General features: G+C 38.8%; 1 protein-coding gene across 10 annotated transcripts in view; it reads right to left on the bottom strand.

The window, feature by feature from the left end:
- TJP2 (tight junction protein 2) overlaps nucleotides 1-24,644 on the bottom strand; it is a 64,992-nt gene that overhangs the window by 18,822 nt on the left and 21,526 nt on the right. For 9 of the 10 annotated variants that reach the window (XM_031608783.2, XM_090130641.1, XM_031608784.2 and 6 more), the window contains 4 exons: nucleotides 5,763-5,816; nucleotides 3,412-3,536; nucleotides 1,413-1,515; nucleotides 113-692 (listed from right to left, as the gene is read on the bottom strand). In XM_031608783.2, the coding sequence (XP_031464643.2) occupies nucleotides 113-692; nucleotides 1,413-1,515; nucleotides 3,412-3,536; nucleotides 5,763-5,807 (853 nt within the window). In that variant the 5' untranslated portion in view covers nucleotides 5,808-5,816. Of the gene's footprint in view, nucleotides 1-112; nucleotides 693-1,412; nucleotides 1,516-3,411; nucleotides 3,537-5,762; nucleotides 5,817-9,627; nucleotides 9,786-24,644 lie in introns of those variants that run through there. The other variant, XM_031608789.2, reaches the window with a different exon arrangement.

Here is a 24,644-nt window from a genome sequence, read left to right on the forward strand (position 1 = left end):
GAAAAAGCTCTATCTAAATTCTAAAACAGAGAATATTTAAGTACCCAGAAAATATTTAAGTTTCCAGAAAAACATGTTACATCAAAGTCAACCCCTCCCCTCCCACACCTACCTTCATTATGTTTGCCTTTTGTTAAGAGAACACTGATGGGTCCATTCTGATCCTGTGGTCCTAGGTACTCATGCTGATGGTGTGTTTCAGGTGAAGGACTACGAGAATGAAGCCTGTCTCGACTTAGGCTCCTCATCTCCCTCACGTATCTGGGATCAGGTTGAGATCCATGTCTGTAACTGGCTGGACTGTAGTCTCTTCTGTAGTCCTGTCCATAGCCACCATCCCTGTCAACGCTTCTTCCCCTGCTCCGATCTCTGCCATAGTCTTGATCCAAGCTCCTGTCAATGCTCCTACCACGACTTCGATCACGGCTGTAGCTACATTCCCTACTACGATCTCTGCTTCGGCTCTGCTCTCTGTCTTGATCATCTCTATAGCTCTGATCCAGGCTGTTTCCCCAACTTTGACTGCGCCCTCCATTGCCACTACGCCAGCTTCTTTCACTGTAACCACTTCGAGCGCTTTTGCCATCAAATTCTGCATGGTCATCCATTACATCTAAAGCTCTGTCCTCATAGTCAAGGGAAGGGCTTCTCCTCAAAGCAGCAGCCTGCACTTTCCGTGGTCTTTTCACAACCTATTCAGTGCAATATGAAACAAAGAAAGCAACTCCAACAGTCAGAAATTGACATTTGACAAATGAAAATTCTTCACGCTTTGATCAGAGCTGCAGAACCTCAAAACTCTGAAATACTGTAGTGCTGTACTTATGACAACTGAAGTTCACAGAAAAACAAGCACATGAGATTATTTAGATGTGCAAAAGAAATATTTACTAATTGGAAGTATAAAAATCAGAAGAACCAAAATAAACACACACACACACACACACACACACACACAAAAGAACCACAAAAAACACATCAGTAACCATATATTTCAGCTCTGCAATAAGTATGCTACTGCAAATGTGACAGCCCCTTTAAAACAACAGTAGGTGCATCTCCCAAAGAGAGCCAGTCTGAAAAGCAAATTCAATGAATGCTGGACATCATTTTCTTCATATTATTTTATTTTGTCCAACAAGCACTCATTAGTAAAACTAAAGACTGAAGACAAATTTTATTCCCAGTTTTTCAGTAAGATAAATAACAGTGTCACAAAGTTAACTTCCATTTGCTTCACCTGTATAAACTAAAACAAAAATATTGTTTATTTACTTGTACATTCTACTGGCCAAAGGCTTGCTTTGCTTTACACATTTGTAGATCATTTCATGTAAGAAAACCAAAATCTTGATTAACCAATCACACAGCCATATACCACTGTAGAGTGAATATATTCATACTGCACTTACAATGGTGGCCACTTTTCCACTTTTCCTAAGCTGCTGTACTGCAAAAGAATGTGGAACATTTTCCATTGGGGTCCCATTAACTATCACCACGCGATCATTTTCTCTGAAAAAGATGGGAGAAAGAGAGAAAAGTATTTAAGAGAAGTCTTCATAAAAACACCAGAAGAAAACCTCCCTCCCTTCCCCTCCCCTAGAAATGAGGAGAAAGATGGACCAAAGGATTTCATTCACCTTACCAAGAATTTTTTCTTAAAAACAGTACTTGTTAGACAGACACTATAACACCTGAGATTGCTACAAGAAGCTTTCAGTATGTATGATAATTAGTTTCGGTAGAATAGCATAATTTTGTATGTGTATTATTATGTCCTGCTTCAGTTAACTACCGTAACTTCAAGGCAGATTTTTTTTTTTTTTTTTAATTTCTTTTGTTTTAAGAATATTCAAGATAACAATCAAACTTACTATCATTTATTTATTAAGTTTTTCATAACTCATCATCTTTCACACCTAGTGGTAGCTTCTTTTTCACAGCAGCATGCAAATTTCAAGAGAGATTCAAATTCATGCATGCAATAGTATTCATGCAAATCTAAACAAAAAAACCTACTCTTGCACAATCTTCTGAAAGACTGGCATTCAAACCCTGTCTATTCTGGAAGAACAAGACCAGTGAAAACCACACCAAACTGACCTCCCCCAGAAAAACAAAACAAAACAAACAAACAAGGCAAAAACCAAAAACAAAGCAAAACAAAAAGAAAGGCTCAGGTCAAAAGAGATTATAAATTCAACAACTTTTCAAACTTCCTATGTGTGTCAGGGAGCATTAGCACTTGGCCACCCACAGGAAACAAATCCATAACACATGATAAATTAAAAACATATCTTCTCAAAAGGCATTTCAAACCTACAAAGTGCAGGAGATAAAAAAAATTCACAACTCCACATATTAGTTTTTTCTGGTGTTTACTCAGCTAGTAACCTTACAAAGCATCAGTCCAAAGAAGTATTGGCTACTCTACCTTTTTTTCAGCTAGATAAAAGAAATTCTTAGTACCAATTATTTTCCATGTAATCAAGTCACATCACAATCTTCTTTTTAAATAAGAAGATTATGTACTTTAAGCTTCCATTTGTAGAGCATTTTCTCTAACTCCTGAATGACTTCTGTGCCTCTTTTCATACCTTTCCAATTCCTTTTACTGAAAAATATGCCATTTTCTGTTCTGCAGTACTCATCTAGTCCTTCAATACCCACTCCTATGCGAGAGCCTTTCCATTATCTTGCCAGATTTCTGTTTGACAAAATGGCCAGAACATTCTCTTTTGAATTACTGTGCAACATCATCGTTCTTCTGAAATTCATCAGATATTCTAGGATGAAAATCCAATCAGCTGTGGACTGGAAACTGTTTATGTCAGCCTATAGATTTAAAAATACGGTAAATGTCTCACCGAGGAAGATGTAATCTAAAGGACACTGGAGTGCGTTTATTTCTTTCAAAATAATATTTAGCACACAATTCTGTTTCTCTTCCCTCTCCTGTTATCATTTCCAGTACCTTAAGGGTTGAGACTCTCCATTAGGTGACCTGACTTAGGCCATTCTCATGAAAACTAATAACTGATAAGGAAGTACATTTCGTGGAAGTACATTTCCTGGAAGAAGAACAGGATGAATGTTTTGAGATGCTAAGTATTTCTGTTGTTTCTTTAGAAGACATACAATCCTAAAGGAGATACAGGTGGCAATAAAAGCTTTTCAACACTACTGAAATTTATTTTCTTAGAAAACAGTGAAGAAGAACAACCCCAGGTATTATTTTGTTTCGGTTTTTGTTTCCATTTAAAACAGTCATTTAGGTCTTCAAGAAATTATCAAATCTCAGTAGGACTAAATCACCAAGACATTAACCACAACTCTCTGAAGGTTTTAATTATTCTGTAGCCATGCTCCTAAAAATATGTCAGACAAAGAAATAAAAAAATTGCTTACTGAAGTAATCCATCTGCTGGGCCACCTGGGAGAACATCTGAAATGACTATTGAGGTTTCACCATTTTCAAAATGTGGGTTATCTCTGCCACCAGAAACTGCAATCCCAAATCCTCGTTTTGAATCCTTGGAAATAAAAACAAATACAACAAAACTCAATGCTTCCAGCAAGAATTTTGATAGAAATAAGAGTAACGTGAATATTCTCATGATAGCACTCTATTAATTATTCCAAATCCAATAGTTGCATGAACAGTTGCAGAAACACACAATACTTCTAGATTTAAAAAAGAATAAAACAAACAAACAAACAAACAAACAAACATTAAAAAAAAAAAATATCAATCCGTCGCAAGGTAATATGTTCCCATGTTCCAAATTCTCAGTCTACGTAGAACACTTGGAAGGACACTGAGTTCAAATCCTGGCTCCACACAGGATCACCCAAAATTCAGGCCACATTTCCAAGAGCATTCTCCAAGAGATTCTTGAACTCCAGCAGGCTCTGTGCAGGGCTTCTCTCTAATCTTGTAGTCTGTACATATACTCCAGTGATGCCCTGACCCACATGCAGAACCCAGCACCTACATTTGTTAAAATTCAATCCTGCAACGGCTATTAATTAAACAGACTATTCACTAATTTAGCCTACAATTTATTACACCATCCCACTAGGTGTTCATGCCAAAGTTACTGTTGGATATATGGCTCTATTTTGTTAGTGATGCTTAGGAAATCAGACCAGCATTTCTATTATGTCATCTTTATTAGCCGCTATCTAGTCTTTCATTACTTATTTACTCCTCAACCAGGCTAAACAAGATTAGAAAAAGCAAGCCAAAGTACTTATGAATTTTATACTCTCTCATTATCAAGTATTTTAAATAAGCAATTTAAGTCGAACCTGCTCTCATAGAAATGTCAGATCTGTAACTGCTCAACTCTGGCATTCAAAAAAGTCAAAGAAGTACTTAACAAGATGTAAAGGAATCATGCCTGTAACACTAAACCTGAAGTGTTAGCATAATTTAAATGCAGACAAGAACATGTGCACAAAACCATACATTTTATTTAAAACACGGGTTGAATGCTACTAGCTACAATAAAGACCTTCTAGTCCTTAAAACAAATATGTATATACGTATACACAAGTTATGCCACAGGAACATTTTAAAATTTTAATTAAGTTACACATGAAATAATTCACCAGATTAAAGTGGTACTTCTACCACTCTGCATGTGTATTTAATCATATGCCAGCTTACACTCCATTAAAGTCAATATTAAGAGATTATTTCTTCAAGGAAATAATAAAGCTTCACTTTTACTGCATCTTAGCTTTACAGGAAGTAGATTGGTGCTTCAAGCAAAACAATAAAGAACTTAATTGTAGAACTCAATGGTAGTGTCTGAAACAGTAAGTCCATGGCTCACACTGCTCAAGTGATAAACAGCTATCTCTGAATTAAAGATTTAATGCACATTTGCAGGGAAGTCAATACCTGAAAAGGTGAGAATTTCAAGAACTACGATCTTCTGCAGTGTTTCACCTGTCCATGTCCGCAACATGGAAAGCAATCCATCTCAGAAATTCCCCCATAAAACCAGTTCTGTAGGTGAGGCGACTGTTTTACCTCAGGTCATTGAGTTCATTTCAATGTAGGACATATGAAAAACACTAATACCATAGTACAGCCTGCTCACTGAACACAGATCACCAAAACAGCTGGGAAGACTACCAACACTGTCAAGCAACATATCCTGTATTGTACTGTGGTGGCTTAGCCCTCACAGAACTCACAAGCAAGAGACAGACTTTGTTTAACTCAAAAGGGCTTGCAACATACCAATCTAACTTCAGCTTTTCTTGAACGTTAAAGCAACGCTTGTAGCTTGCACATTTTAGAAATTTAGATGAAGTACTTTACAACTAAATTCCACACTGGTTGAAAGTATATACAAACAAATCAGTGGAAATGTGTTCAGTGATACTTACAAAGCTTGAACATTAATCACAACTGCATAATAAAGCCATCTGCTTTGCTTTTAAGGTTATTCAGTGATGAATTTTCCTATGTGGCTGTTGTGTAGTACATTAGACTGCTATTACAAAGGCTAAATAGAAGTAAATATAGCACTTAAGCAGTTAATTTAATTTATTTTTAACATTAATGAGTCACATTATAGTATGAGTAACTAGCAATTAAGCTTTGAAATGGAAAACATATCTAATTCGTACAACACATTAATCATACTCTGGGCTCAGATATGCTAATAACATTTATTGTGAAACATATCGGTATCAGCAGTACTAGTATATCCGAAAGCCAAAAAATATTAACAGGCACTCACCTTTTGTAAGGTCACAGTGTACTGTTCCCATATCAGCTCTTCCATGCCTGGGGCCTGTTGCACACAGAAACCAATTAGCAAAACAAAAAGCATACAACTACCTAGACTGTGAAATACCCCATTAAAACACAGATTAAACATAATATATTTATTATAAGCATTTGGTATAATTAGTACGAAACACATGCATTTCATTTATTTATTTAAAATTGGAAAAAAAATATCTGAAGGTTCCATTTGATAGAATTCCTTCAAATTTCACTGATACAACAGTTCATTCTAATTTTCAGAAAAGCTTCATTTAGCATAAGAAACTAATTCAAATCACACTACCATGGTATAACCCTGATTCAAAGAACGCAAACTGAGTATCTCTCCATTCCAATATATCACAAGATCAGTAGTTGAAACTGAGATCTTAAAAACCAGTGAGCCTTCAGATCCTTCTTGTTCACATGGATTTGGCAAAATGCTAAATCCACTGAGTTATAAATCGAATATTTCGATTCTCCAGATAAAATTTTATTTTACAGAAAAACAGTGTATCTCTACGTAGCACTAGTATATCCATTTCTATGACACTTCTCAGATGTCTATTTTTCCTTATTTTTTTTTTACTCTCCACATTTCCAATATAAACTGATCCTGAATAGGTCTGTTTACCTTACATGTTATAACCTGAAATCTTTCCAACTTAAAATAAAATACAAAATAACTACTCAGTAGTGGTGCATCATATAGCTAGCTCCTTCACTGCCTGGCCTTGAAATGAGGAGAAAAAAACAAACCACGGTATTTGACACTAAAAACTTTTCGATTCAAAACACAGAGCCTTCATTTGCAAAAGAAAAATTCAGGTTCTTCATGAGAATGTGCATGCATACCGAAGTCACAGTTTTATTTGTTTTTACTGCTAAAAGTAGACGTTTCTCTTGGTAAGATATGAGCTTCCTGAGGAAGCAGAAGCCATATTAGAAGCTCAGTTTTGACTTTGCAAGGCTTTAGAGGAATTAGCAGTGACAGCACTAGCCCAAAAAAATGGACAAGATGTGATACACAATGGATATGCCTGTGCTGTAAAGCATCCCTCATTTTTCCAGAACAAATGTTTTTGGGCAGTCAGTAGCAATTTGGCAAGCCATGGATGCTGTTTCTCAAATGCAGAGAACCCCACGATGTATTCTTCCAGTGAAAGTTTCAAACACCACGAAGTAGAATGAAGCTTAAGTTCTGCTCAGCAATCCTGAAGGAATATGCTCGATACTCCTGATATTCTTATCAGGAAGCAACAAACAACACTACATGTGCAGCATTACTTTTCTCCTCCAAAATGGACACTATCCAGTTTCTAGGAATCTAACTAAAAACACATTTAGCACATCTGTCCAGAGAATGGCTTAAATTGAATTTAACACAGGTGAGTACTCCTAATCTTCTACTTGTCTAGAATAAGTGGCATTTGTAACTTCCTATTAAAATGTATGTGTCTATTGCCAGACAGTTACTCTGCTGAAGCATATGGTGAAATTATTTTCTCTGATATTCTCATGTTAGCAATTTACATGCCTAATCCTTCAGCAAGTTGACAGAGAACCATCTCACGACACAAATTCCCTCACACAGAGATCTCTTGTAGGCTAAAAAAAAGAAAAAAATCTCCTTATCTACATGCTTTTTTTTAGCTGCTATGAGAAACAGAAGTGCTGTTTGACACTTGCTTGTCTGGCATGTATGAAAATTGATAGTTTAGCTACTACTGACCCTTATAAGTTATACCATTACTGTCCTACTTTTCTATATGGTATCTTCAAACTCTGCTGTCAGTGCTGAAGAAAGGCTGCAGTGTCATTTAAATTACAGTCAGCTTCACTGAAGAAAATTTTAGAAACGAAAAGGGATCAAATAATTGGTAACATTTAAAGGACACACAGTCAAGTTCAGATTTTGTGGACAGGTAGATGGAAAATCTTTTCTATCTCTCTTACTTCATACAAGCCCAAACAACGTATGTACGTGGCAAGAACATCATTTAAATTCAATTTACACTGCCTGCAGTCCTTACCAATGTTACTTACCAGCCCAACACACTGCTGAGACCGGCTCTGTTCAAACAAAAATAAGCAGGCAGACTGCCCTTATGGGCAGAGGGTAGCACACAGACCCTGCTCTTCCAGCAGCTCTAATATTGAGCCTTCTGATATTCTATCTGTAAAAGGATGGTCTGAGAAATGACTGCTTGTTAAATGCAATGCTGCAGCAAAGGGGCTAAGTAAAGGAGAGTAAAGATACTGGGAGAGGATCTATGGGTAGAAAAAAACCTGAGCTTATAGGAATTTTCTTCACTAAAACGATGGCTCTAGTGAATTGTGTAGTAAAACCTTGCACCTGAGACAAGAGATGCATCATGTAGCAAATATATACAAAACTAACATAGATAAGTATTTGCTCTGAAAAGCAAGTCTCGTGATATCTGGTCATAAAAACGAACAATAGGAAAGGAAAAGAAACTAGTGCCTACAGATACTAAAGTTATGATCCTGTAGGATGCCAAGCCAGCAATGTCATCTCATCTGTGCCCAGAAAATGATACTTAAAATATCACTTATGGTCTTCACATACCTCCTGTGTAAATCTGGGGGAGGGGAAGGCAAGGGAATTTTTAGCCTGAAACTGTTAGTAATCATTAAACAGAAGACACTTAAATAATTCACTTTTAAATTTGTAATTAATATGTTTTCAGAAACTGGTCCTTGGGAAACTGACTCCCAGTTGCTGTATACCATATTAGTAAAGGAAAGTACATTATGTACTTGCAAAGCTGATTTTGTGCAACATAATTACCACGACAGCAGGACCAGCTATGCCATACTGATAAAGCCATTCAGGCTCTGCAACACAGTTCAGAGAACTGAATGGTCACCTTGGAAGCCTGCAAGGCAAAAAACACATCTGTACTCCCTCAAATCTCTCAGCAATAATCCCTTTAACATTATAAAAAAAAAATACTGCTGCATGCCATTGCCACGATACTAACTGATACTGACAGTTTACTGGGGAAGACTAAAAGGAAGGAAGAGACTACAAATGCTAAAAATCACCAGCCAAGGACTTCCAAAACTATGGTTAAATGTCTCCACCAGAATAACAAAATTCCTATATTCCACACCTAATGACACGACTGTCCTCTGTCTGCATCAAGTGATAGGTTACAAAAATCTCCCATCACCCTAGCCAATTTCTTCGCTCTTTATCTCTAGGGAAACAAGAAAGGATCTGAACAGCCTGAACATCCCTTGTATGATTGCCATTTCAATGCAAAATCGCACACAGAAACACTGGAGAAAGAAAGGCAGGCAAAACAGTGAAAATTTCACCTCCAGTAACTGCTACTAACTGTTTTGCAAGGTTTTACACAGATAGCAGGATAGCTACAGGATAGCTGCAGGAAGTGCAAATTGTCATTAGCTAGTCCAAATTCATTAGTGACTAAAGTCAGTCAATTTCTAATGAGAACACTGCAGTCAGGATTTGCTTAAATCTGCCTAATTCTGAACACCGAAACGATAGGCGCTTTCAACATGCCCAGTACAGACCACTTCACAGAATCCGTGGCAGGAAACAATTCAGAGTACTAAAATCATCTGTGAGCTACAAAGAGCAACTCCCACCGACAGTCATCTGCGATTTATGCAATTACTTGCAACTGAGAGATGGCCCCAGGCAGCTTCTTTCAGAAAACCACCACCAGAAGACCTGCCACCACAGTCATCGGGCTGTGAAAGTGAGCTGGAGGGGGGAAGGAGACACAAGGCACGCAGGGGAGGGAGGAAAGACCCAGAGCAATATGCAACAAAAAGCAACTCACGTGTCCCCTTAAAATCCTCAACTTTTTGACTGCATGTGACCACATTCTCTGCAGAGCTTGCGCTGTCTTCATTGTCACGGGATATGGTCTGTTCGGGGACGCCGTGCATCCTGGTCTTTTCATCTGTTTCTACCACTCCACATGGTTATGTAATTCTAATACAATAGTGGCCTACATACTAGAACAAATCCTGCCATTCGTTTCACACAGAAATGCATCAAAACCACAGCAGGGAAATCTACTCAGAGTTTTAGCAACTCTCGCTGCAAGAGGCCCCAGGGAAAGAAAGAAAAAAAAAAGACTACCCCCTTGATTTTAAAAATAATAGGAATAGCTGTTATTTTAAGTGTCAGAAACAGATGAAAACATAGCAAGCTACTCTTTTTACAAGCACATTTTGGTTCCCTCCCATCACGAACATTATCTGAAACTTTAAAGAAACAGGGTACTAGCAACTTTAAAGACAAAGGCACAGAGAAGCACAATGAAGCTTACTTGAAAGTTACCTTCTGGTCATAACACCTTATAGCAAGAATTACCACTTGACTCCATTATTTTGCGCATTTTAAATTGTGTTTAACAGCCTCTATCAAGTCTCAACAATTTAACTGCTGGACCCAGGAAGTCCTCAGGCAGAAGTAACTGTAAGCATGAGAGTAATTCCTTCACCTGCACATGTATAATTACATTTAAACACTTCCAGAACTTACATTTAAAAATATCCCGGGGATATGACTCTAGCAAGTCAAAAATAGAAAGAGAAACAACTTGCTGATAACCATGAGTAGCAGATATTAGATGTCTGATAGAGCAGGAAGTAAAATTGTCGTAATAAGCTGATCATAGAGCTCGAAAGATTACTTTACTGGAAAATATGTCAAGCTATCAGTTCCATCTACTGCATACAAAGGATGAACTTAAAAACGTGACCAGAGTTCTCCCCCAGACTTCATGCAAGTCTCACAGGCTGTTTAAAATGTGAAACAGACAGGAACACACACCAACACACAGTGCACTACGCAACACTAAGTGAAAAACCCCATCCACAAGTTGCATTTCTTCTCCAGGTGGGTATTCTAACTACTCAAGGTGAATGACATCCAATTGAGAAACCTAGAGCTTAAGGTTTTTCCCTCACAAGACTGAATTCTACATCCTGTGATTCAAGGGTATCCTGCCAGTCTTTGGTAATTCCTTGCGCTAGGCAGCAGAAGTAGATCACACACAGGTTTGCGCTGTTCAGCAGCCTCTGGGTGGGCCTCTGCTGCCAGAGCACCTGCGTGGATGGAGGACTTGGCACTGGAGCCTGGTCAAAATCTTCATTAATATCTCTAAAAGAAAATAATCATTCTGTAGAACAGACTCGCATTCAACACTTCTAAAACCACATTTTTGTCTATTTATTTGAAGAAAAGTGTCAGTAAGAAGAAACAAATGTAAAGATGTAGTGGAGATGCCTATCTCCCTGTCCTTGCTCTCCTGTTCTCCTCACTGCCCTGACAAAGCTTCCACAGCACTCTAAACTCTGAATTTAAAAAGTAGCATCAAACAAACATCCCCATTTCCAGACAGGGAAAATGTGGTAAAGAAAAATGGCAAAACATTTGCCATAAGTCGAAATCTTTATAACAGCCTTTCTTCTTTGGTTTTGGTCTGTTCTCTCCTCTAAAGGAAAAGGAGAAAGCAGATGGATTTTCTCTAGCAACATGAGAATAAATAAAAATGTAGTAGTCTAGAAATATCACCAGAAGTATAAGAAATTTTTCTTGCACAATCACAGCAGCAGCTTTCAAGCGACCAGTGAGTTAAGAGAAAGCTGCAGCCTCTTGCATTTGCATTTCATTTTGGGAGAAAACAATTTCTGGAGGATAAGAATTCTTCAATTTAACTTTTCTAAGTGAGATGGAAAGGTAGTCTTAATTTTTTTTTATTATTATTTTTTTTAGAACCATTGGCCAAGCAGATCCACGATACCTGCATTTAATTACATAGCCAGCACTCTATTTTGCCTTTACCTCCATGACTCTTTGCAAAGACTAAAGGAGAATAACTAAAGCCTAACTACACACTCAGCATAAGATTACAAATGCAAGCATAAACATATGACATTTCACAGCCACCTGACATTTATAACAATATACATTTTAAATTGAAGTTCCTTTTGGGAGAGAGGAGAAAAAAAGAAGAAGAAAAAAAAAAGCATTCAATTCCAAGCAGCAAACAATGCCTTGGTTTGCCTGTCTGTTTAGACAGTGAAGAGTTTGTGAGTCCTGCAGGGACAAATAAACTAAAAACTAACCAAGACGACCTGTCCTAAAAAATATCAGTGTTAGAAGAGAAGGAGAACTTCCAGAAAATTCTGCAGAGTGACTTCAGAATTTCACAACGTTCTGGTAACAGTGTGTGATAAGAGCAGACAGGGAGTGACATATCACAGCTGCTTCGATATATTTGCAGCATACCTGGCCTCAAAGGCTATGGATTATAAAAGATTATTACAAAAAGAATCATGTAACATAAACAGTGTATCCAGAGCCTACCAAATGTTTGTAGTTACCACAGTGAACAAATCACCACAAAGTCTGAAAAGAAACAGCATTTTCATCATGCTTTTCCCCATGCAGTAAGGATGTCACTCAAGCCACTTTGATGTAAGAAGACTCCAACTTAGTTATTCTCATCAAATACCTGCATATGGTAAGGAAGACCTATGATCGGAATCTAGAAGGATGAGAAACACTATTTATCCATATGTCTTTTATAATAAAGCTATCAGAGCAGTTGCTCAGAGAAGCCGTATTGCCCCATCCCTGGAGATCTTCAAGGCCAGGCTGGATCGTGCCCTGGCAGCCTGAGCTGGTGAGCGGCAGCCCTGCCCATGGCAGGGGGCATGGAATTAATGATATTTAAAGCCCCTCCAACCCAAGCCATTACATGAAAACAGCCACTTTATAACAGTAAGTTCTCATGTTAAGTAAGATAAATGATAGAAGATGATTTGGAAACAATAACCACTTGGAGTAACTCTCAACTGCTCTTCATCAAGGCACAAACTCTTTTTTTCCCCTAGTCATGAAAAAGAAATACACAAAATGGACAACTCCACATTAAAAGATAGTCTGTATTCAGGATTATCAGTTCTACTTTCACATTGGAGTAAAATTAAGATGGCTGCTATCATCAGGACGCAGGAGCTTTAAAAAAAAAAAAAAAAGCAACCCCCATCACTTACTATACATGACAGAATACCTACAGTTCAGCGCTGAAGTGACATTCTTTAAAGAAAAATTATTTCATGTGGAAAGAAGCAGTGCAACAATTCTTTTCTTTCCAGTTAAAGACTATTAACAGAATTGTGGTATCACCAAAGCTGGAAAAGATCTCTAAGATCATCTATCTATTCCAACCATTCACCTACCACCTATGCCTACTAACCATGTCCCTCAGTGCCACATCTGTACCCTTTTCTGGAACACCTCCAGTGACAGTGATAACCTTGGCAGCATATGTCAATCAGTTATCACTGTTTTGGATCAGAAGTTTTTCCTAATACCCAACCTAATATCCAATCAATTTAATTCCTAATCTGCCTCATTTCTCCTCAGGTCCTGCCTCTGGGTTTCAGGATGTAAAGTCTCCTGTTGTGTGTGTTACAAAAACATACTTTGCAACAGCGTATAGTAACTTCTCTTGCAAACAAGTGAAGTGCACAAAACACGTGCATTATTAGATTTCTTATGAGGAATATTTTCACAAAAATGCATTTAGGTGTTATAATCTTAAGATAAGGGTTATCTAAAAAGAATTCTTTAAAAAGATACAAAGGAAGCATTGTGCTGATGATGGACACTATCTCACTCTCCCTCAGCAAACAAATGGGGGGATAAAATATAATGAAAAAAGGCTCAAAATTAAGAATAAGGAGGTCACTCACCAATTATTGTCATGGACAAAACATACTGGAAGATTAAAGCAGTAATAACTAAAAGCAAACAAAAACCTCTCCCTCCCCAACCCCACCCTCTCGTACCTCATTCCAGGCTGTGCAGGAAAACAGGCAATCGGGGCTGCAGTCAGATCACAGTGTTTGTTGCTGTTGCTCCTTCATGGTCACTCCCTTTCCCCGCTCTATGCAGAATCCCTCCCACAGGATGCCATCCTTCCCAAAGTGACCCTGAGTGGGCTTCCAAGCACTGCTCCAACATGGCTCTGTACCACAGGGCTCACCCTTCAGGGGTGGATTTCTCCAGCACGGGTCCCTCCGGCCATCCTGCCCTACCGTGGGCTCCTCTCCATGGGCTGCAGCTTCAGCCCAGGGCTTCTCCTGCAGGGGCTCCGGCCTCCTTCAGGCCTTTTCCACTGCCATATCATAGGCTCCTCCATGGCTGCACATGGAGATCTGCTCTGCATGGTGCCCACAGGCTACTGGAGGAAAGCCTGCTCCTTCATGGGCCCCTTCTGGGCTTCAGGGAGCTTCTGATCTGCACATGCAGCTCCTTTTGCACTGACCATAGTGCTTGCAGGGCTGTTTCTCTTGCATTTACTTACTCCTTTTTCTCACTGTGTCTGGTGCAGTGTTTTAGCCCCTCTCAAATATGTTATCTCTGAGGTATAATCAGCATCACTTATGGCTCAGCTCTGTCCAGCAGCAGTCCCTTTTAGAGAAGCTGAAGCTGGCTCTGATATAACAAGAAACAGCTGCTGGGCTCTGCCATCCCAGCAGCCCACCTGCTACCAAAACCTGACTGCATAAGCCCAGTGCAAGCATAAATTTTCTAATCACTTCTTCCTCAGATTTGATACACTGAACAGTATTGTACAAAAACCATCCCCTTAAGATACTCACAGAGAAGTTGCTGAAATACTGGCTGGATGAGTAAAATGATCAGAAAATGGTTAACAGCTGGACCCAGAGGACAGTGGTCAGCAGCTAGAGGCCAGTAACAAGCAGAGTACCCCAGGGGTCAATACTGGGTCTTGTTCTATTTAACACTTTAAATAATGATCTGGAGAATCAGGCAGGACGCACCCTCAGTAAATACGCTGATGACAGAAAACTGGTGAAGTTGCTGACTCAGCAGAAGGTGGCAACTTCTCATCTCTCTTCTCTCCTGTCTCTTTTACATATTCTTCCCTGCTTCCTTTTCCTTCTCCACTAGGCTTCCTTATCAAGACATTTTCCCTTATATCCTAAACTTTAACTTTTTCCCTCCCTGAGATGGTATTCGATAAGATTTGGGTGAACAGTTGAGTACTGTTGTCATATATATTTAGAAGGTTTTTTTACAGCTCATGAGCATACAGAGTGTTAACTTTAATATTAATGTCATGGTTAATAAAGCAAAAGGTCTCACATTGTGCAAAACAGCCTTCAAGATTCTGTGCTGAAACATGACATGCTTATTTCCACAACTTCAAGCCAAAAGAGGACCATCCTGCTCCTGCAAGACTCTCCTTTTACTGCTTTCTATGCCTACCTCACAGGTTTCCATCCTGAAGGTTTTCACAAAAGATAAGCAAGTATCAGTGTGAAAAACCCACAGACTGGGACTATTCAGCCTGGAGAAGAGGATGCTCAGGAGAGATCTTACATATGAGTGTGTATAAATACCTGAAAAGAGGGTCCAAAGGGGACGAAGTCATGCTGTTCTCAGTAGAGCTCAATGCACAGACAAGAGGCAACGGGCACAAACTAAACCACAAGAAGTTCCCTCCAAACATCTGGAAATACTTTTTCCACCATGCATGAAAGGGAGCACTGGCACAGTCTGCCCAGAGGCTGCAGCCTCCTCCCTGGAGATTTTTAGAAGGACATGGTCCTGGGCAGCCTACTCTGGATGTCCTGCTTGAGCGATGAGCTTGGACCAGATGGACCCATAGATTCTCCTTCCCACTGAAGCCATTTTGTGATTCTGTGAAACAAAACTGATTTTTCATGCAGAAGTGATGACTTGAAAAGCTTTTCTTACTCATATTTTATTGAAAAGTTACACTATTCATTTGTTATAGTTTGTAAATTCTGTCTGCAAAAGCACTGGCAAACACCATATGTGTACCACAAGCCCATTCCAGGCATTCAAAGAGCAATCTCTACTTAAGTTGCATGAAAACTTTTGAAAATATCAAATAAAGAATTTTTACTGATGGTGTAAAGTTTTTTGACATTATTGCTTTCAGGAACAGTCTGAAGCCAGTATGACAGCAATGCCCATGGCCATTACTTTACAGTGTGCTCAGCAATACTTCATTATGGATTCTGCTTTACTCCTTCTTCAAAATGATCTGAACCCAAATCTAGCCAGCTGCAGAGTAGTTCAGGTCTCTGAACTTCAAGTCAATAGCCTTCCCACTGAAACACTGGCAAAGGAAGCACGCACAAAGACTTCCTCCTTGTCTATCAAAGGAAAGCTTCATACCAAAACCAGCACGTGAAACAAGAAAACTTTCCCATACTTGGAAAGTTTTGCCCAGCTAATAGATGGGGCAAAAGGTTTTGAGGTTGCAGAACTTGCATTTGCTTCCACACCTCTTTGTTACCGACACTCCAAACACTCTCCAGACTGAAATCTGAACTAGAGTCCAGTGCTATTTCAGAACTGAAGAGATCAAGGACAATAGCACTGTTCATCAGGCTACTGGGAACGCTAAGCACTGAACACATCCACGTCCCATTTATACTGTTGCCCTGCAATTAACATTCACACTGCACCACCACATATCTTGCAGTAGATAATTTCTATTTAAAAAAAAAAAAATCCAAGGAAGATGGGGAAAAGTTAGATATATGCACAACACCTTGATTGATCCAGAGCTTTGACAAGCTGTGTGCTTTTTAATTCAAAAGTAGTGGCTTTTTGATTTCAAGTATAAAAACTCCTGAACAAAACTAGGGAGGTTCTACATACAAAAGTCCGTGCAAAGCATGTTATAGTCTCATTTGGAGAAAAATATTTACTATTTTTCATGGGGCTTTTTATACCCAATAGTGCCAATAGGAAAATTGTTTAAAGCCTAACATTCACTGATTATACTGAAGTTTCAGAAAGGCCTAACACTTTGAGGTGACAAAAAAAGGGGAAGAAACAGGTTTTTTTTTCCAAAAGTGTTCTGAGTTTGTAAGTCACCTTACAAATAGCCAATAAATAACCCACATATTTCTGTTTATTTCCTTGTTTTCTTAAGGTGCTCCGGCTCACGAAGGTTTTTTTTTCTCCCCGGAAACGAGCATCCTTAGAAGGAATTGAAGCTGACGAGTTGTTCCTGCAAAATGTCGACAGCCCATACGAGCTAACAAATGACAGCGCCCAGACGTACTGTGAGCCGTACGCTCAGTTAACCTGCAGAGCCACTAGGTGGTGCATTGGCCCCGTAACAGAGACGGTTCACTTTCTGCGCAGAAAGTTGAGCAATTGTTCTAAGAAGCGCAACTTCAGGCTGTCCCTTTTGCACTGTGCTGTTGCTGTGAAAAGCAAGGTTTATTATTATACTATTTATTTATCAGATTACGTTGGCATTTCTGTGATTTTCAGATAGAGTCACAGAATCGTATGAGTTGGAAGGGACCTGTAAAGGCCATCTAGTCCAACACCCCAGCAACGAATAGGGACACCTACAGCGAGATCAGATGCTCAGATTCCCATCTGGCCTGACATTGAGTGTCTCCAGAGATGGGGCGTCCACCAGCTATCCGCTCAACCTGTGCTGATGCCTCACCACTTTTATTGTAAAAAACTTATTCCTTAAATCCAATCTAAATCTCCCTTCTTTCAGTTTGAAACCATTTCCCCTTGTCCTGTCACCACTGATCCTGCTAGATCTCTCCCTTTTTCTTTTATAGCCCCTTTTCAGAAGCTGAAATTCTGCTATCACATCACCCGAGAGCCTTCTCTTTCCCAGGCTAAACAGCCCCAGGTGGCTCAGCCCGCCCTTGTAGGTGAGATATTCCATTCTCTCTGCCAAAAAAAGGGAAAAAAGAAAAAAAAAAAAAAAAAAAAAGGACTAACACCTTTTAGGCCAAAATCCTACTTTTTTTTTTTTTTTTTTTTTTTTTTTTTCCCAGATTAAAAATGACAGGAATCTTTCCATTCAAACAAGTTGTTACATGTTGTTTGTTTTCTTAAATCTCAATTTTTAGGAAAACATATTATCAGACAAACAGACATTTGATTTTTCAAAATCCCTGCTTCATTAACTCACTTTCCTCCACAATCACTTCCAGGATGAATGGCAAAGTTCATTTAAATAAATAAATAAATAAATTCCCCAAGAGGTTTTTGTTCTGAAAAGAGAGAATTGCCTGGGACTCTGGAGATAATGTCAGCACACAACTTTTCAACACCACCAACGCTCCATGGAAATGAGTAGCAGAAAAATTCTAAAGATTTTGAGCCAATACAAAATGACAGTTGTATCTGAAGTTAGAAACACAACACTGCAGCACTAACTACAAAAAGGAAAACTACAGCCTTGTTTTCACTGTAAAGCTTTTTATTACAGCCTACTTTTGACCTGAACAGAAGTAGTGTGGTACCACTACATTTGCATACTTCCTGGAGTATATCATCAGCAAAATCAAGACCCTAATGGACTTCAGTTACAAAGACACAATTTTTTATTGAGCTGGAAAAGGCAGACAAAACACACACCCAGGAATCTTCTAAAATCCACTAATGTGGTCACAGTACCTGTGACCTATGCCAGCAAGAATGACAGTTATTCCTTTCAATTCAGTACCTAGAAGCTAGGACGATATGGTTTCTTAAAAACTTTTATGCTTTTCCCACAGCTTTCAACAGCTGGTAACTGTTCAAGGGGGTGAATGCAAAAGCAGTCACCTGAGCTCCTGTGATAGTGTCCAATGAGCAGTTATTTACCACCATCACGAGGGAAAAAGAACAGAAGCGCTGAGAAGAACAACAGCAAAAAAAATACATACATGGGAGAGTATAACAGATTCAGAACACAAACTCACCATCAGTTTACAGTCTTGGCAGGTTACACTTACTGTGAATGTACGTGTAAAAGTTCTAAAGTTGCCTGGGATGGGGTTGAAGAGATGAGCAGAGTAGAATATATTTGTTACAGCTGAATTCTATTGAGCTTCAATACACAGAATCACAGAATCACAGAATTGCCAGGGTTGGAAGGGACCTCAAGGATCATGAATCTCCAACCCCCCTGCCACACGCAGGGCCACCAACCATTCCACCTAATGCTAGACCAGACTGCCCAGGGCCCCATCCAATCTGGCTTTGAACACCTCCAGGGACGGGGCATCCACAACCTCCCTGGGCAGCCTGTTCCAGTACCTCACCACTCTCTCCGTAAAGAATACACATATGTGTATCAAATTGTAATATCCTTATAATCCTTTAGAAAGGCTGGCTAAGCAGTGGAATAGGCTTCCCAGGGAGGCACATGAGTTACCTCTCTGTATGTGTTTAAAAACTGTTTGGATGTGGTTCTCAGGGACATGATGTAGGGGAGGGTTGTCAGAGTTAGGATAGTACGGTTAGATAGCGGTTGGACTCGATGATCTTTAAGGTCTTTTCCAACCTGAGTGATTCTATGCTTCTATGATTCTATCCCATTACAAACAGTAACTTATGCAAGAAAAAAAATCAGACATTGTAAATAGAATGCAATAGCAAGATTCACAGATCATGCCTACTAAAAAACCTAAAAACCCGTAGAAATACAGCTTAGATCTCTTTCTGGAGCAAGTCCTCTTCCAAAAGTACCTTTTGCCCAACAACAGTTCTGTCATTATCCCACTGAAATCATGCTGCAATTGTTCCAGTGTTTCCCCCAACAGGAAGCAACACATTGTTCAAAGTCTATGCAGAGAACAGTTTCAATTGAAACAGAAAATTGCCATTTTGGAGAAAACATATCCCATTTCCTTTAAAAAAAAAAAAAAAAAGAGCAAAAAAGTTGAAATTATTTCCTTCATTTTTCAGAAAGCAATTTCTGCCTATTGAGAAATAACAGCACTTTGGGAACTAGTATTTTTCCCACCAAAGTTTTGTTGTTGTTGTTGTTGTTGTTGTTGTTTTTTCATGTTGCTTCAGAGGAATAACAGAAGGTGTTTTGTGTAAGCATTGCTCAGCAGAAGTACCTTGGGAATATTAACTTACTCTCCCACGGGCATTGCAGGGTTCTAAAGGAAAGCACAAACCTCACCTCTCTGCTTGGCACACGTTCAGTCTTGCAAGAAAGACGTTTTCCCTACTGCCTCTTTTCAGTAATAAAGACATCTTTCAGGACATAAAAAGCTGAAAACAAAGTAATTTCAGTTGAAGATCAAAACTAATCTAATTAATCTAGTCAAAAGGCAGCTACAGCTGCATCAATGACACTTGTGCACACAGCATGTAAACTGTCGCTTTCCAGTCTGTATATGTCCTGTTTTTCTTCAGTTTCCTGGACTTTCACACACCATGTTGTATATAACACAGAGCATGTATATAACATGCTCTCGTGGTTGGCAACCCTGCCATGGCAGGGGGGTTAAAGCTAGACAATCATTATGGTCTTTTTCAACCCAGGACATTCTATGATTCTACTTTTTCTCTGTATACATACAAAACAGTAATGCAACTTTCAGTTTGCCTAATCCAAAACAGCTCTAGAGGTTATCTGATTTAATCACGTCCATTCACTTTACCTGTAAACTCTACAGAACCTTCTGTTTGCACTGTTTCTGTGCTGCCTCTTTCTTAAGATGCCCACTGCCCAAACACACAGTCTGAGAAACAAAGCACACAAGCAGTTCATGCACAAACCAAAAGTTCAGCAGGACACTTTTTACTTGGCAGTCATAACAAAATGCTTGTTCTGATGTGGATCGAGTTTCGATGGAGAAGTGAATGGAACTCAATAGCTCTAAACAATGTTTCATTATGCTAAGTAATGTATGTCTTTTTCTTAGTTTAACTGTGAAAAACATAAGTGCAGCTGCTGTAACTGAAGTGTCCAGCTTCAGAATCAGTCACCCTGTGTCCAGGTATAACTTTTACACTTGCATCTTAAAACAAAGAATTTGAAAGAAAAAGAACAAAGATCATATTCACTGTGTGATCTAGAGGGCAGATTACAATTTTTATTCAGCTACAGTGAGACACCTACTGGTACTATTTCTGAACGCTCCTGCTACTTTTACCTATAGTAGAACAGCAAACCAAGCACTGGAAGCAATCATCTCCAGCATCAAGCAACTACTAGTTGAGAAAGTGCATTTCTGCTATTCCACTGTCCTGACAGACTCTGTGACTGCATGAACATCATTATTTATCAACTAAAACTCCCAAATCTGAGAAAAAAATAAGCTGGTTACCCATCTACTGCTTCACGTAACTCATTTTTTTAAAAGGTCGATTCATTGCTGGCATATAATCCAATCAGGTCAGCATTTTCATTTAATAATCTATTCATAATGCAAGACAACTCAAACAATTGTACAGTTGTTAGTTTCTGAGCTCTGAGGTCCCAAACCATTTCAGATTTTCCTTCCCTGCTAAGATATCTAGTTTCCTTTTTCTAACTCTTATTTATAGAACGATGCATCATAGTCTTACAGGCATTCTACTTTTGTTTGAGTATTCCTGTAGCAGTGCAATCATATTTGATCATGTTTGCTTTCCTTTTTTGGCTGATAGAAATGAACCCTACTAAGGTTCTGTATGGTGTGGAAGTTTTAAAGGTACATTTAACTACACTCTAGAACTACATGCTACAGCTACAACAGCTGTCATACAAGGCAGATTTAAAATATACACACACACAAATACAGTAAGAAGCTTTGAGTGTCCAGACTTCTGCTAAATAAAAAAGGTTAAAAATTGAGTTTTTTTTTAAATTGCCAAACAAATTGCTGCAAAATAAATAGATAAATAAATAAATTAGTAGTTTTGAGTAAAGTCATAATTTCAGTACCATTCAGATACATATTGCCAATAGTTTGTACACCTTGTTTGTTAGCCAGTTCTTACAGGGATACTAACTTCATTAATCAGCATACCACAAAACTATTGCAGTTCTTGTTTCAAAGCAGATTCTTACTTTTTTTATATTTCAGCTCTCAAAAGGATTTTAACAGTTCTAATGCTACCACCTGCATCTATGCTCCTCTCCTTCCTTCAGCCACCTTATGCCTGATCCTAAAGCCTTAGGCAAGTCACCTCTCCCTTTCAAGACAGCTCAACAGCTTACTCAGTCACACCAGAAAGCAATGATGAAGTTCACTCCTCAGCTTTAACATATCTTGCAATTCCCAACATGAGACCTAAATCTGTTGCAAAAGAAGTTCAGTATTTTTAATGTCATCCATACAATGGCTCTTGCATTGTAAGGGTTTATGTGTATAAATCTCATGTTGACACACTCCTCCAGGCGCATGTGGAAGAACAGGGAACATGCAGTCAAAAAAAATCATTTTGTTTCATCCGAAACTGCTCCTGCTGCTTCAACTACCATGAGATAAAAGGTTAAGGCAGCTATGCCCACTTCACAAATCACATTCAGAATCCCTTTGCTCACAGCAGAGCTTCCTCCTCAGGACCTCCTAAGGACTACAACTGCTTTGTCAAATGCAAATGGTAAGCATAAATGTTACCCTCACCTCTGAATATTCTGAGCCACCAGTAACCCTTCGTCCCATACAAAACTACATTACTGTGAAACTCACCACCTACCTGATCACACTGAAAAAACACTTTGAGATAAGAAAGCAATACAGGGGAAGTTGAAAATGGAAACATTTCAAGTATTTTCCATTCCTCTTTCCCAGTCCTTTGGTGAGGGAGGATGTGAAGCTGAAGCATACCATGCATTTAAGAACTAGCACACGACTTCATTAAAATCTAAATATATCAATAATAAGAACATGTGAACACTTCCAACTTAGGTAGAAATTATTCCATCAGGATTTATAATAACATTCAACCAATAAACAACCACAAGGAAGGTAGGAAAGGAGGAACAGTGCGGAGCAAAATCAAGCACCTCTTTTTTCTGTAGTATTAAGATAGATACCAACTTCTACTTTGTTGATTCGTTCCCAAAGCACTAATCTGAGTTCATCTGCAGCCATTCGTACTTCACTTGAAAAGATGCCAGGAAAAAAATTTGGAACTACAACCGTTAATGCAATCTCTCAGCTCAGTCAACACTTCTCACACATGGAACACCAATGTAAGAAAGTTCAGGCATCTCTCTATGTGTTAAAAGAAACCAAACCATCTTGCTGCTTCAGAATAGTGCTGTTTCCGCTACAACGCACACTGTAGTGCACAAAGGATAAACAGACCAGAATGGAATCAAGTGAGTGACAGAATAAACCTTATTCCTCCTTTCACAACTACTAGTGTCTTACATGGGCTTCAAAAGAACTGGGAAAGAAAGAAAAAAGAATCCTGCACATGTGGCTACAAAGAAATGACAGGTCTTAGAATCAATAAGAAAAGCTCCATTCAATTATCATTTATAACACAGCTCAGTTGAGTAGCAACTTCACTTTCAACCAAGATTCAAAACAGAATTTTCTTCTTGCAGTTTGATCCATGTAAAAGAACATTTTATACCCAAGAGCTTTCTTACACACCAAGCAAAAGCAAAAGCAAACCATAATTAAGTATTCTGCTTCTTATTAATTTGTTTAGGGGAAAAAAAAAAAAAGAAAAAAAAAAGTACCTGTCTATAAGCAAACAAACCTTACAAGAAGACAAGAAATATGAAATCCATTTTCAAACCATCACGACCCAAGAATTTGAAGTTCATCCTTATTGCTGCAATAGATGTTAGGAAAGTATCCACTAGCATCTACAAGGTAAAGCAAGAAAAAAACACTTTAAAAATAATAGAAAATAAAGTAAAATTTCTACAAGAGGCAGAAAAGTTTGTGGATAAAACTTAACAAATGAAATGTTACAGTTTTACACCACAGTACTGTTAAAAGTAGAAAGGCATCATAGTAACCTATCAAAGGAAAAGCCACACAGAAAATGTCAAAGCTCTTATTCAAAGCATCCCTGTACGTCAGAACAGATAAGTATCTCTCACGAACCCATGGGACCGCAAATACTGATGTACCAGCAGTACTCTGACCCAGGGTTTTCCACATTTAATCAAAAGCTTGACAAGTGTGTCTGAGGCACACGACAGAAAGCCTCCCTATCTTCTTCCTCCATCTTAAATATACTTCAAGTTTATGAACAGGTAGGGGAGTGTAACTGCCAAAGCAGAAGAGAGAACACAGCAGCACTGGGAAATGCCAGGAGGCATCCATCTGCAATCAACACACTGTCCATAAAAGCATGACCTTTTGCAGGCTGACCTCCAGTAATACACCAACCACACTGAGGTGAAGAGCACACAAGAATTACTCAACTCAGTCAGCAACTGAAGAGAGTTTCTGCCAAAGGGTCAGGAATGACATCACCCACTTTGATGCCAAGCAGCAACACACTTCCAGGAAATCTGAAGTGCTGGAAAATAAAAATTTAAAGCCAAACTGTAACCAGGTCCTCAAACAAAACAATGGCAGTGCAGACTAGCACAGAAATAGGATTTCAGATGGCATCCTTTAAGGAATGTGCACAGACACCTTTTCCAACCAGCTATGCCACTGTCACATCAGTTGTTTAAAAATATTCCCATATGACTTTATGAACAGAGGAATCAAAACCACTGACTTTTTTCTATTTCAGCAACACAAAATTACATAGGAGAAAAAATACAGTAAAATGTTATTCATTCTGCAGAAGGCCTCTGAAACACTGGACAGAAGAATCCTCAGCCATGACCAGTAGAAGAAATGCATATTATCCAGCAGATTTCTGCAGTGCTAGGACACAGAAATAAGTGCAATCAGTGCCAAGCGCTGACCCTGGCAGCAAGTTTTGCAGCTATGTCAAAGGCCAACAATTTGCCTCAGAATGCGCTGTTTGTGAAGCCTGGAATGACAGCCTATCTGGACATCTCTCCAAAAACCTCGCATGCATTATGAATCTTCAGGAGTG

Source organism: Phasianus colchicus, chromosome Z, assembly GCF_987193195.1.
Source record: "Phasianus colchicus chromosome Z, bPhaCol1.hap1.1, whole genome shotgun sequence".
In the NCBI taxonomy this organism is placed as follows: domain Eukaryota; kingdom Metazoa; phylum Chordata; class Aves; order Galliformes; family Phasianidae; genus Phasianus; species Phasianus colchicus.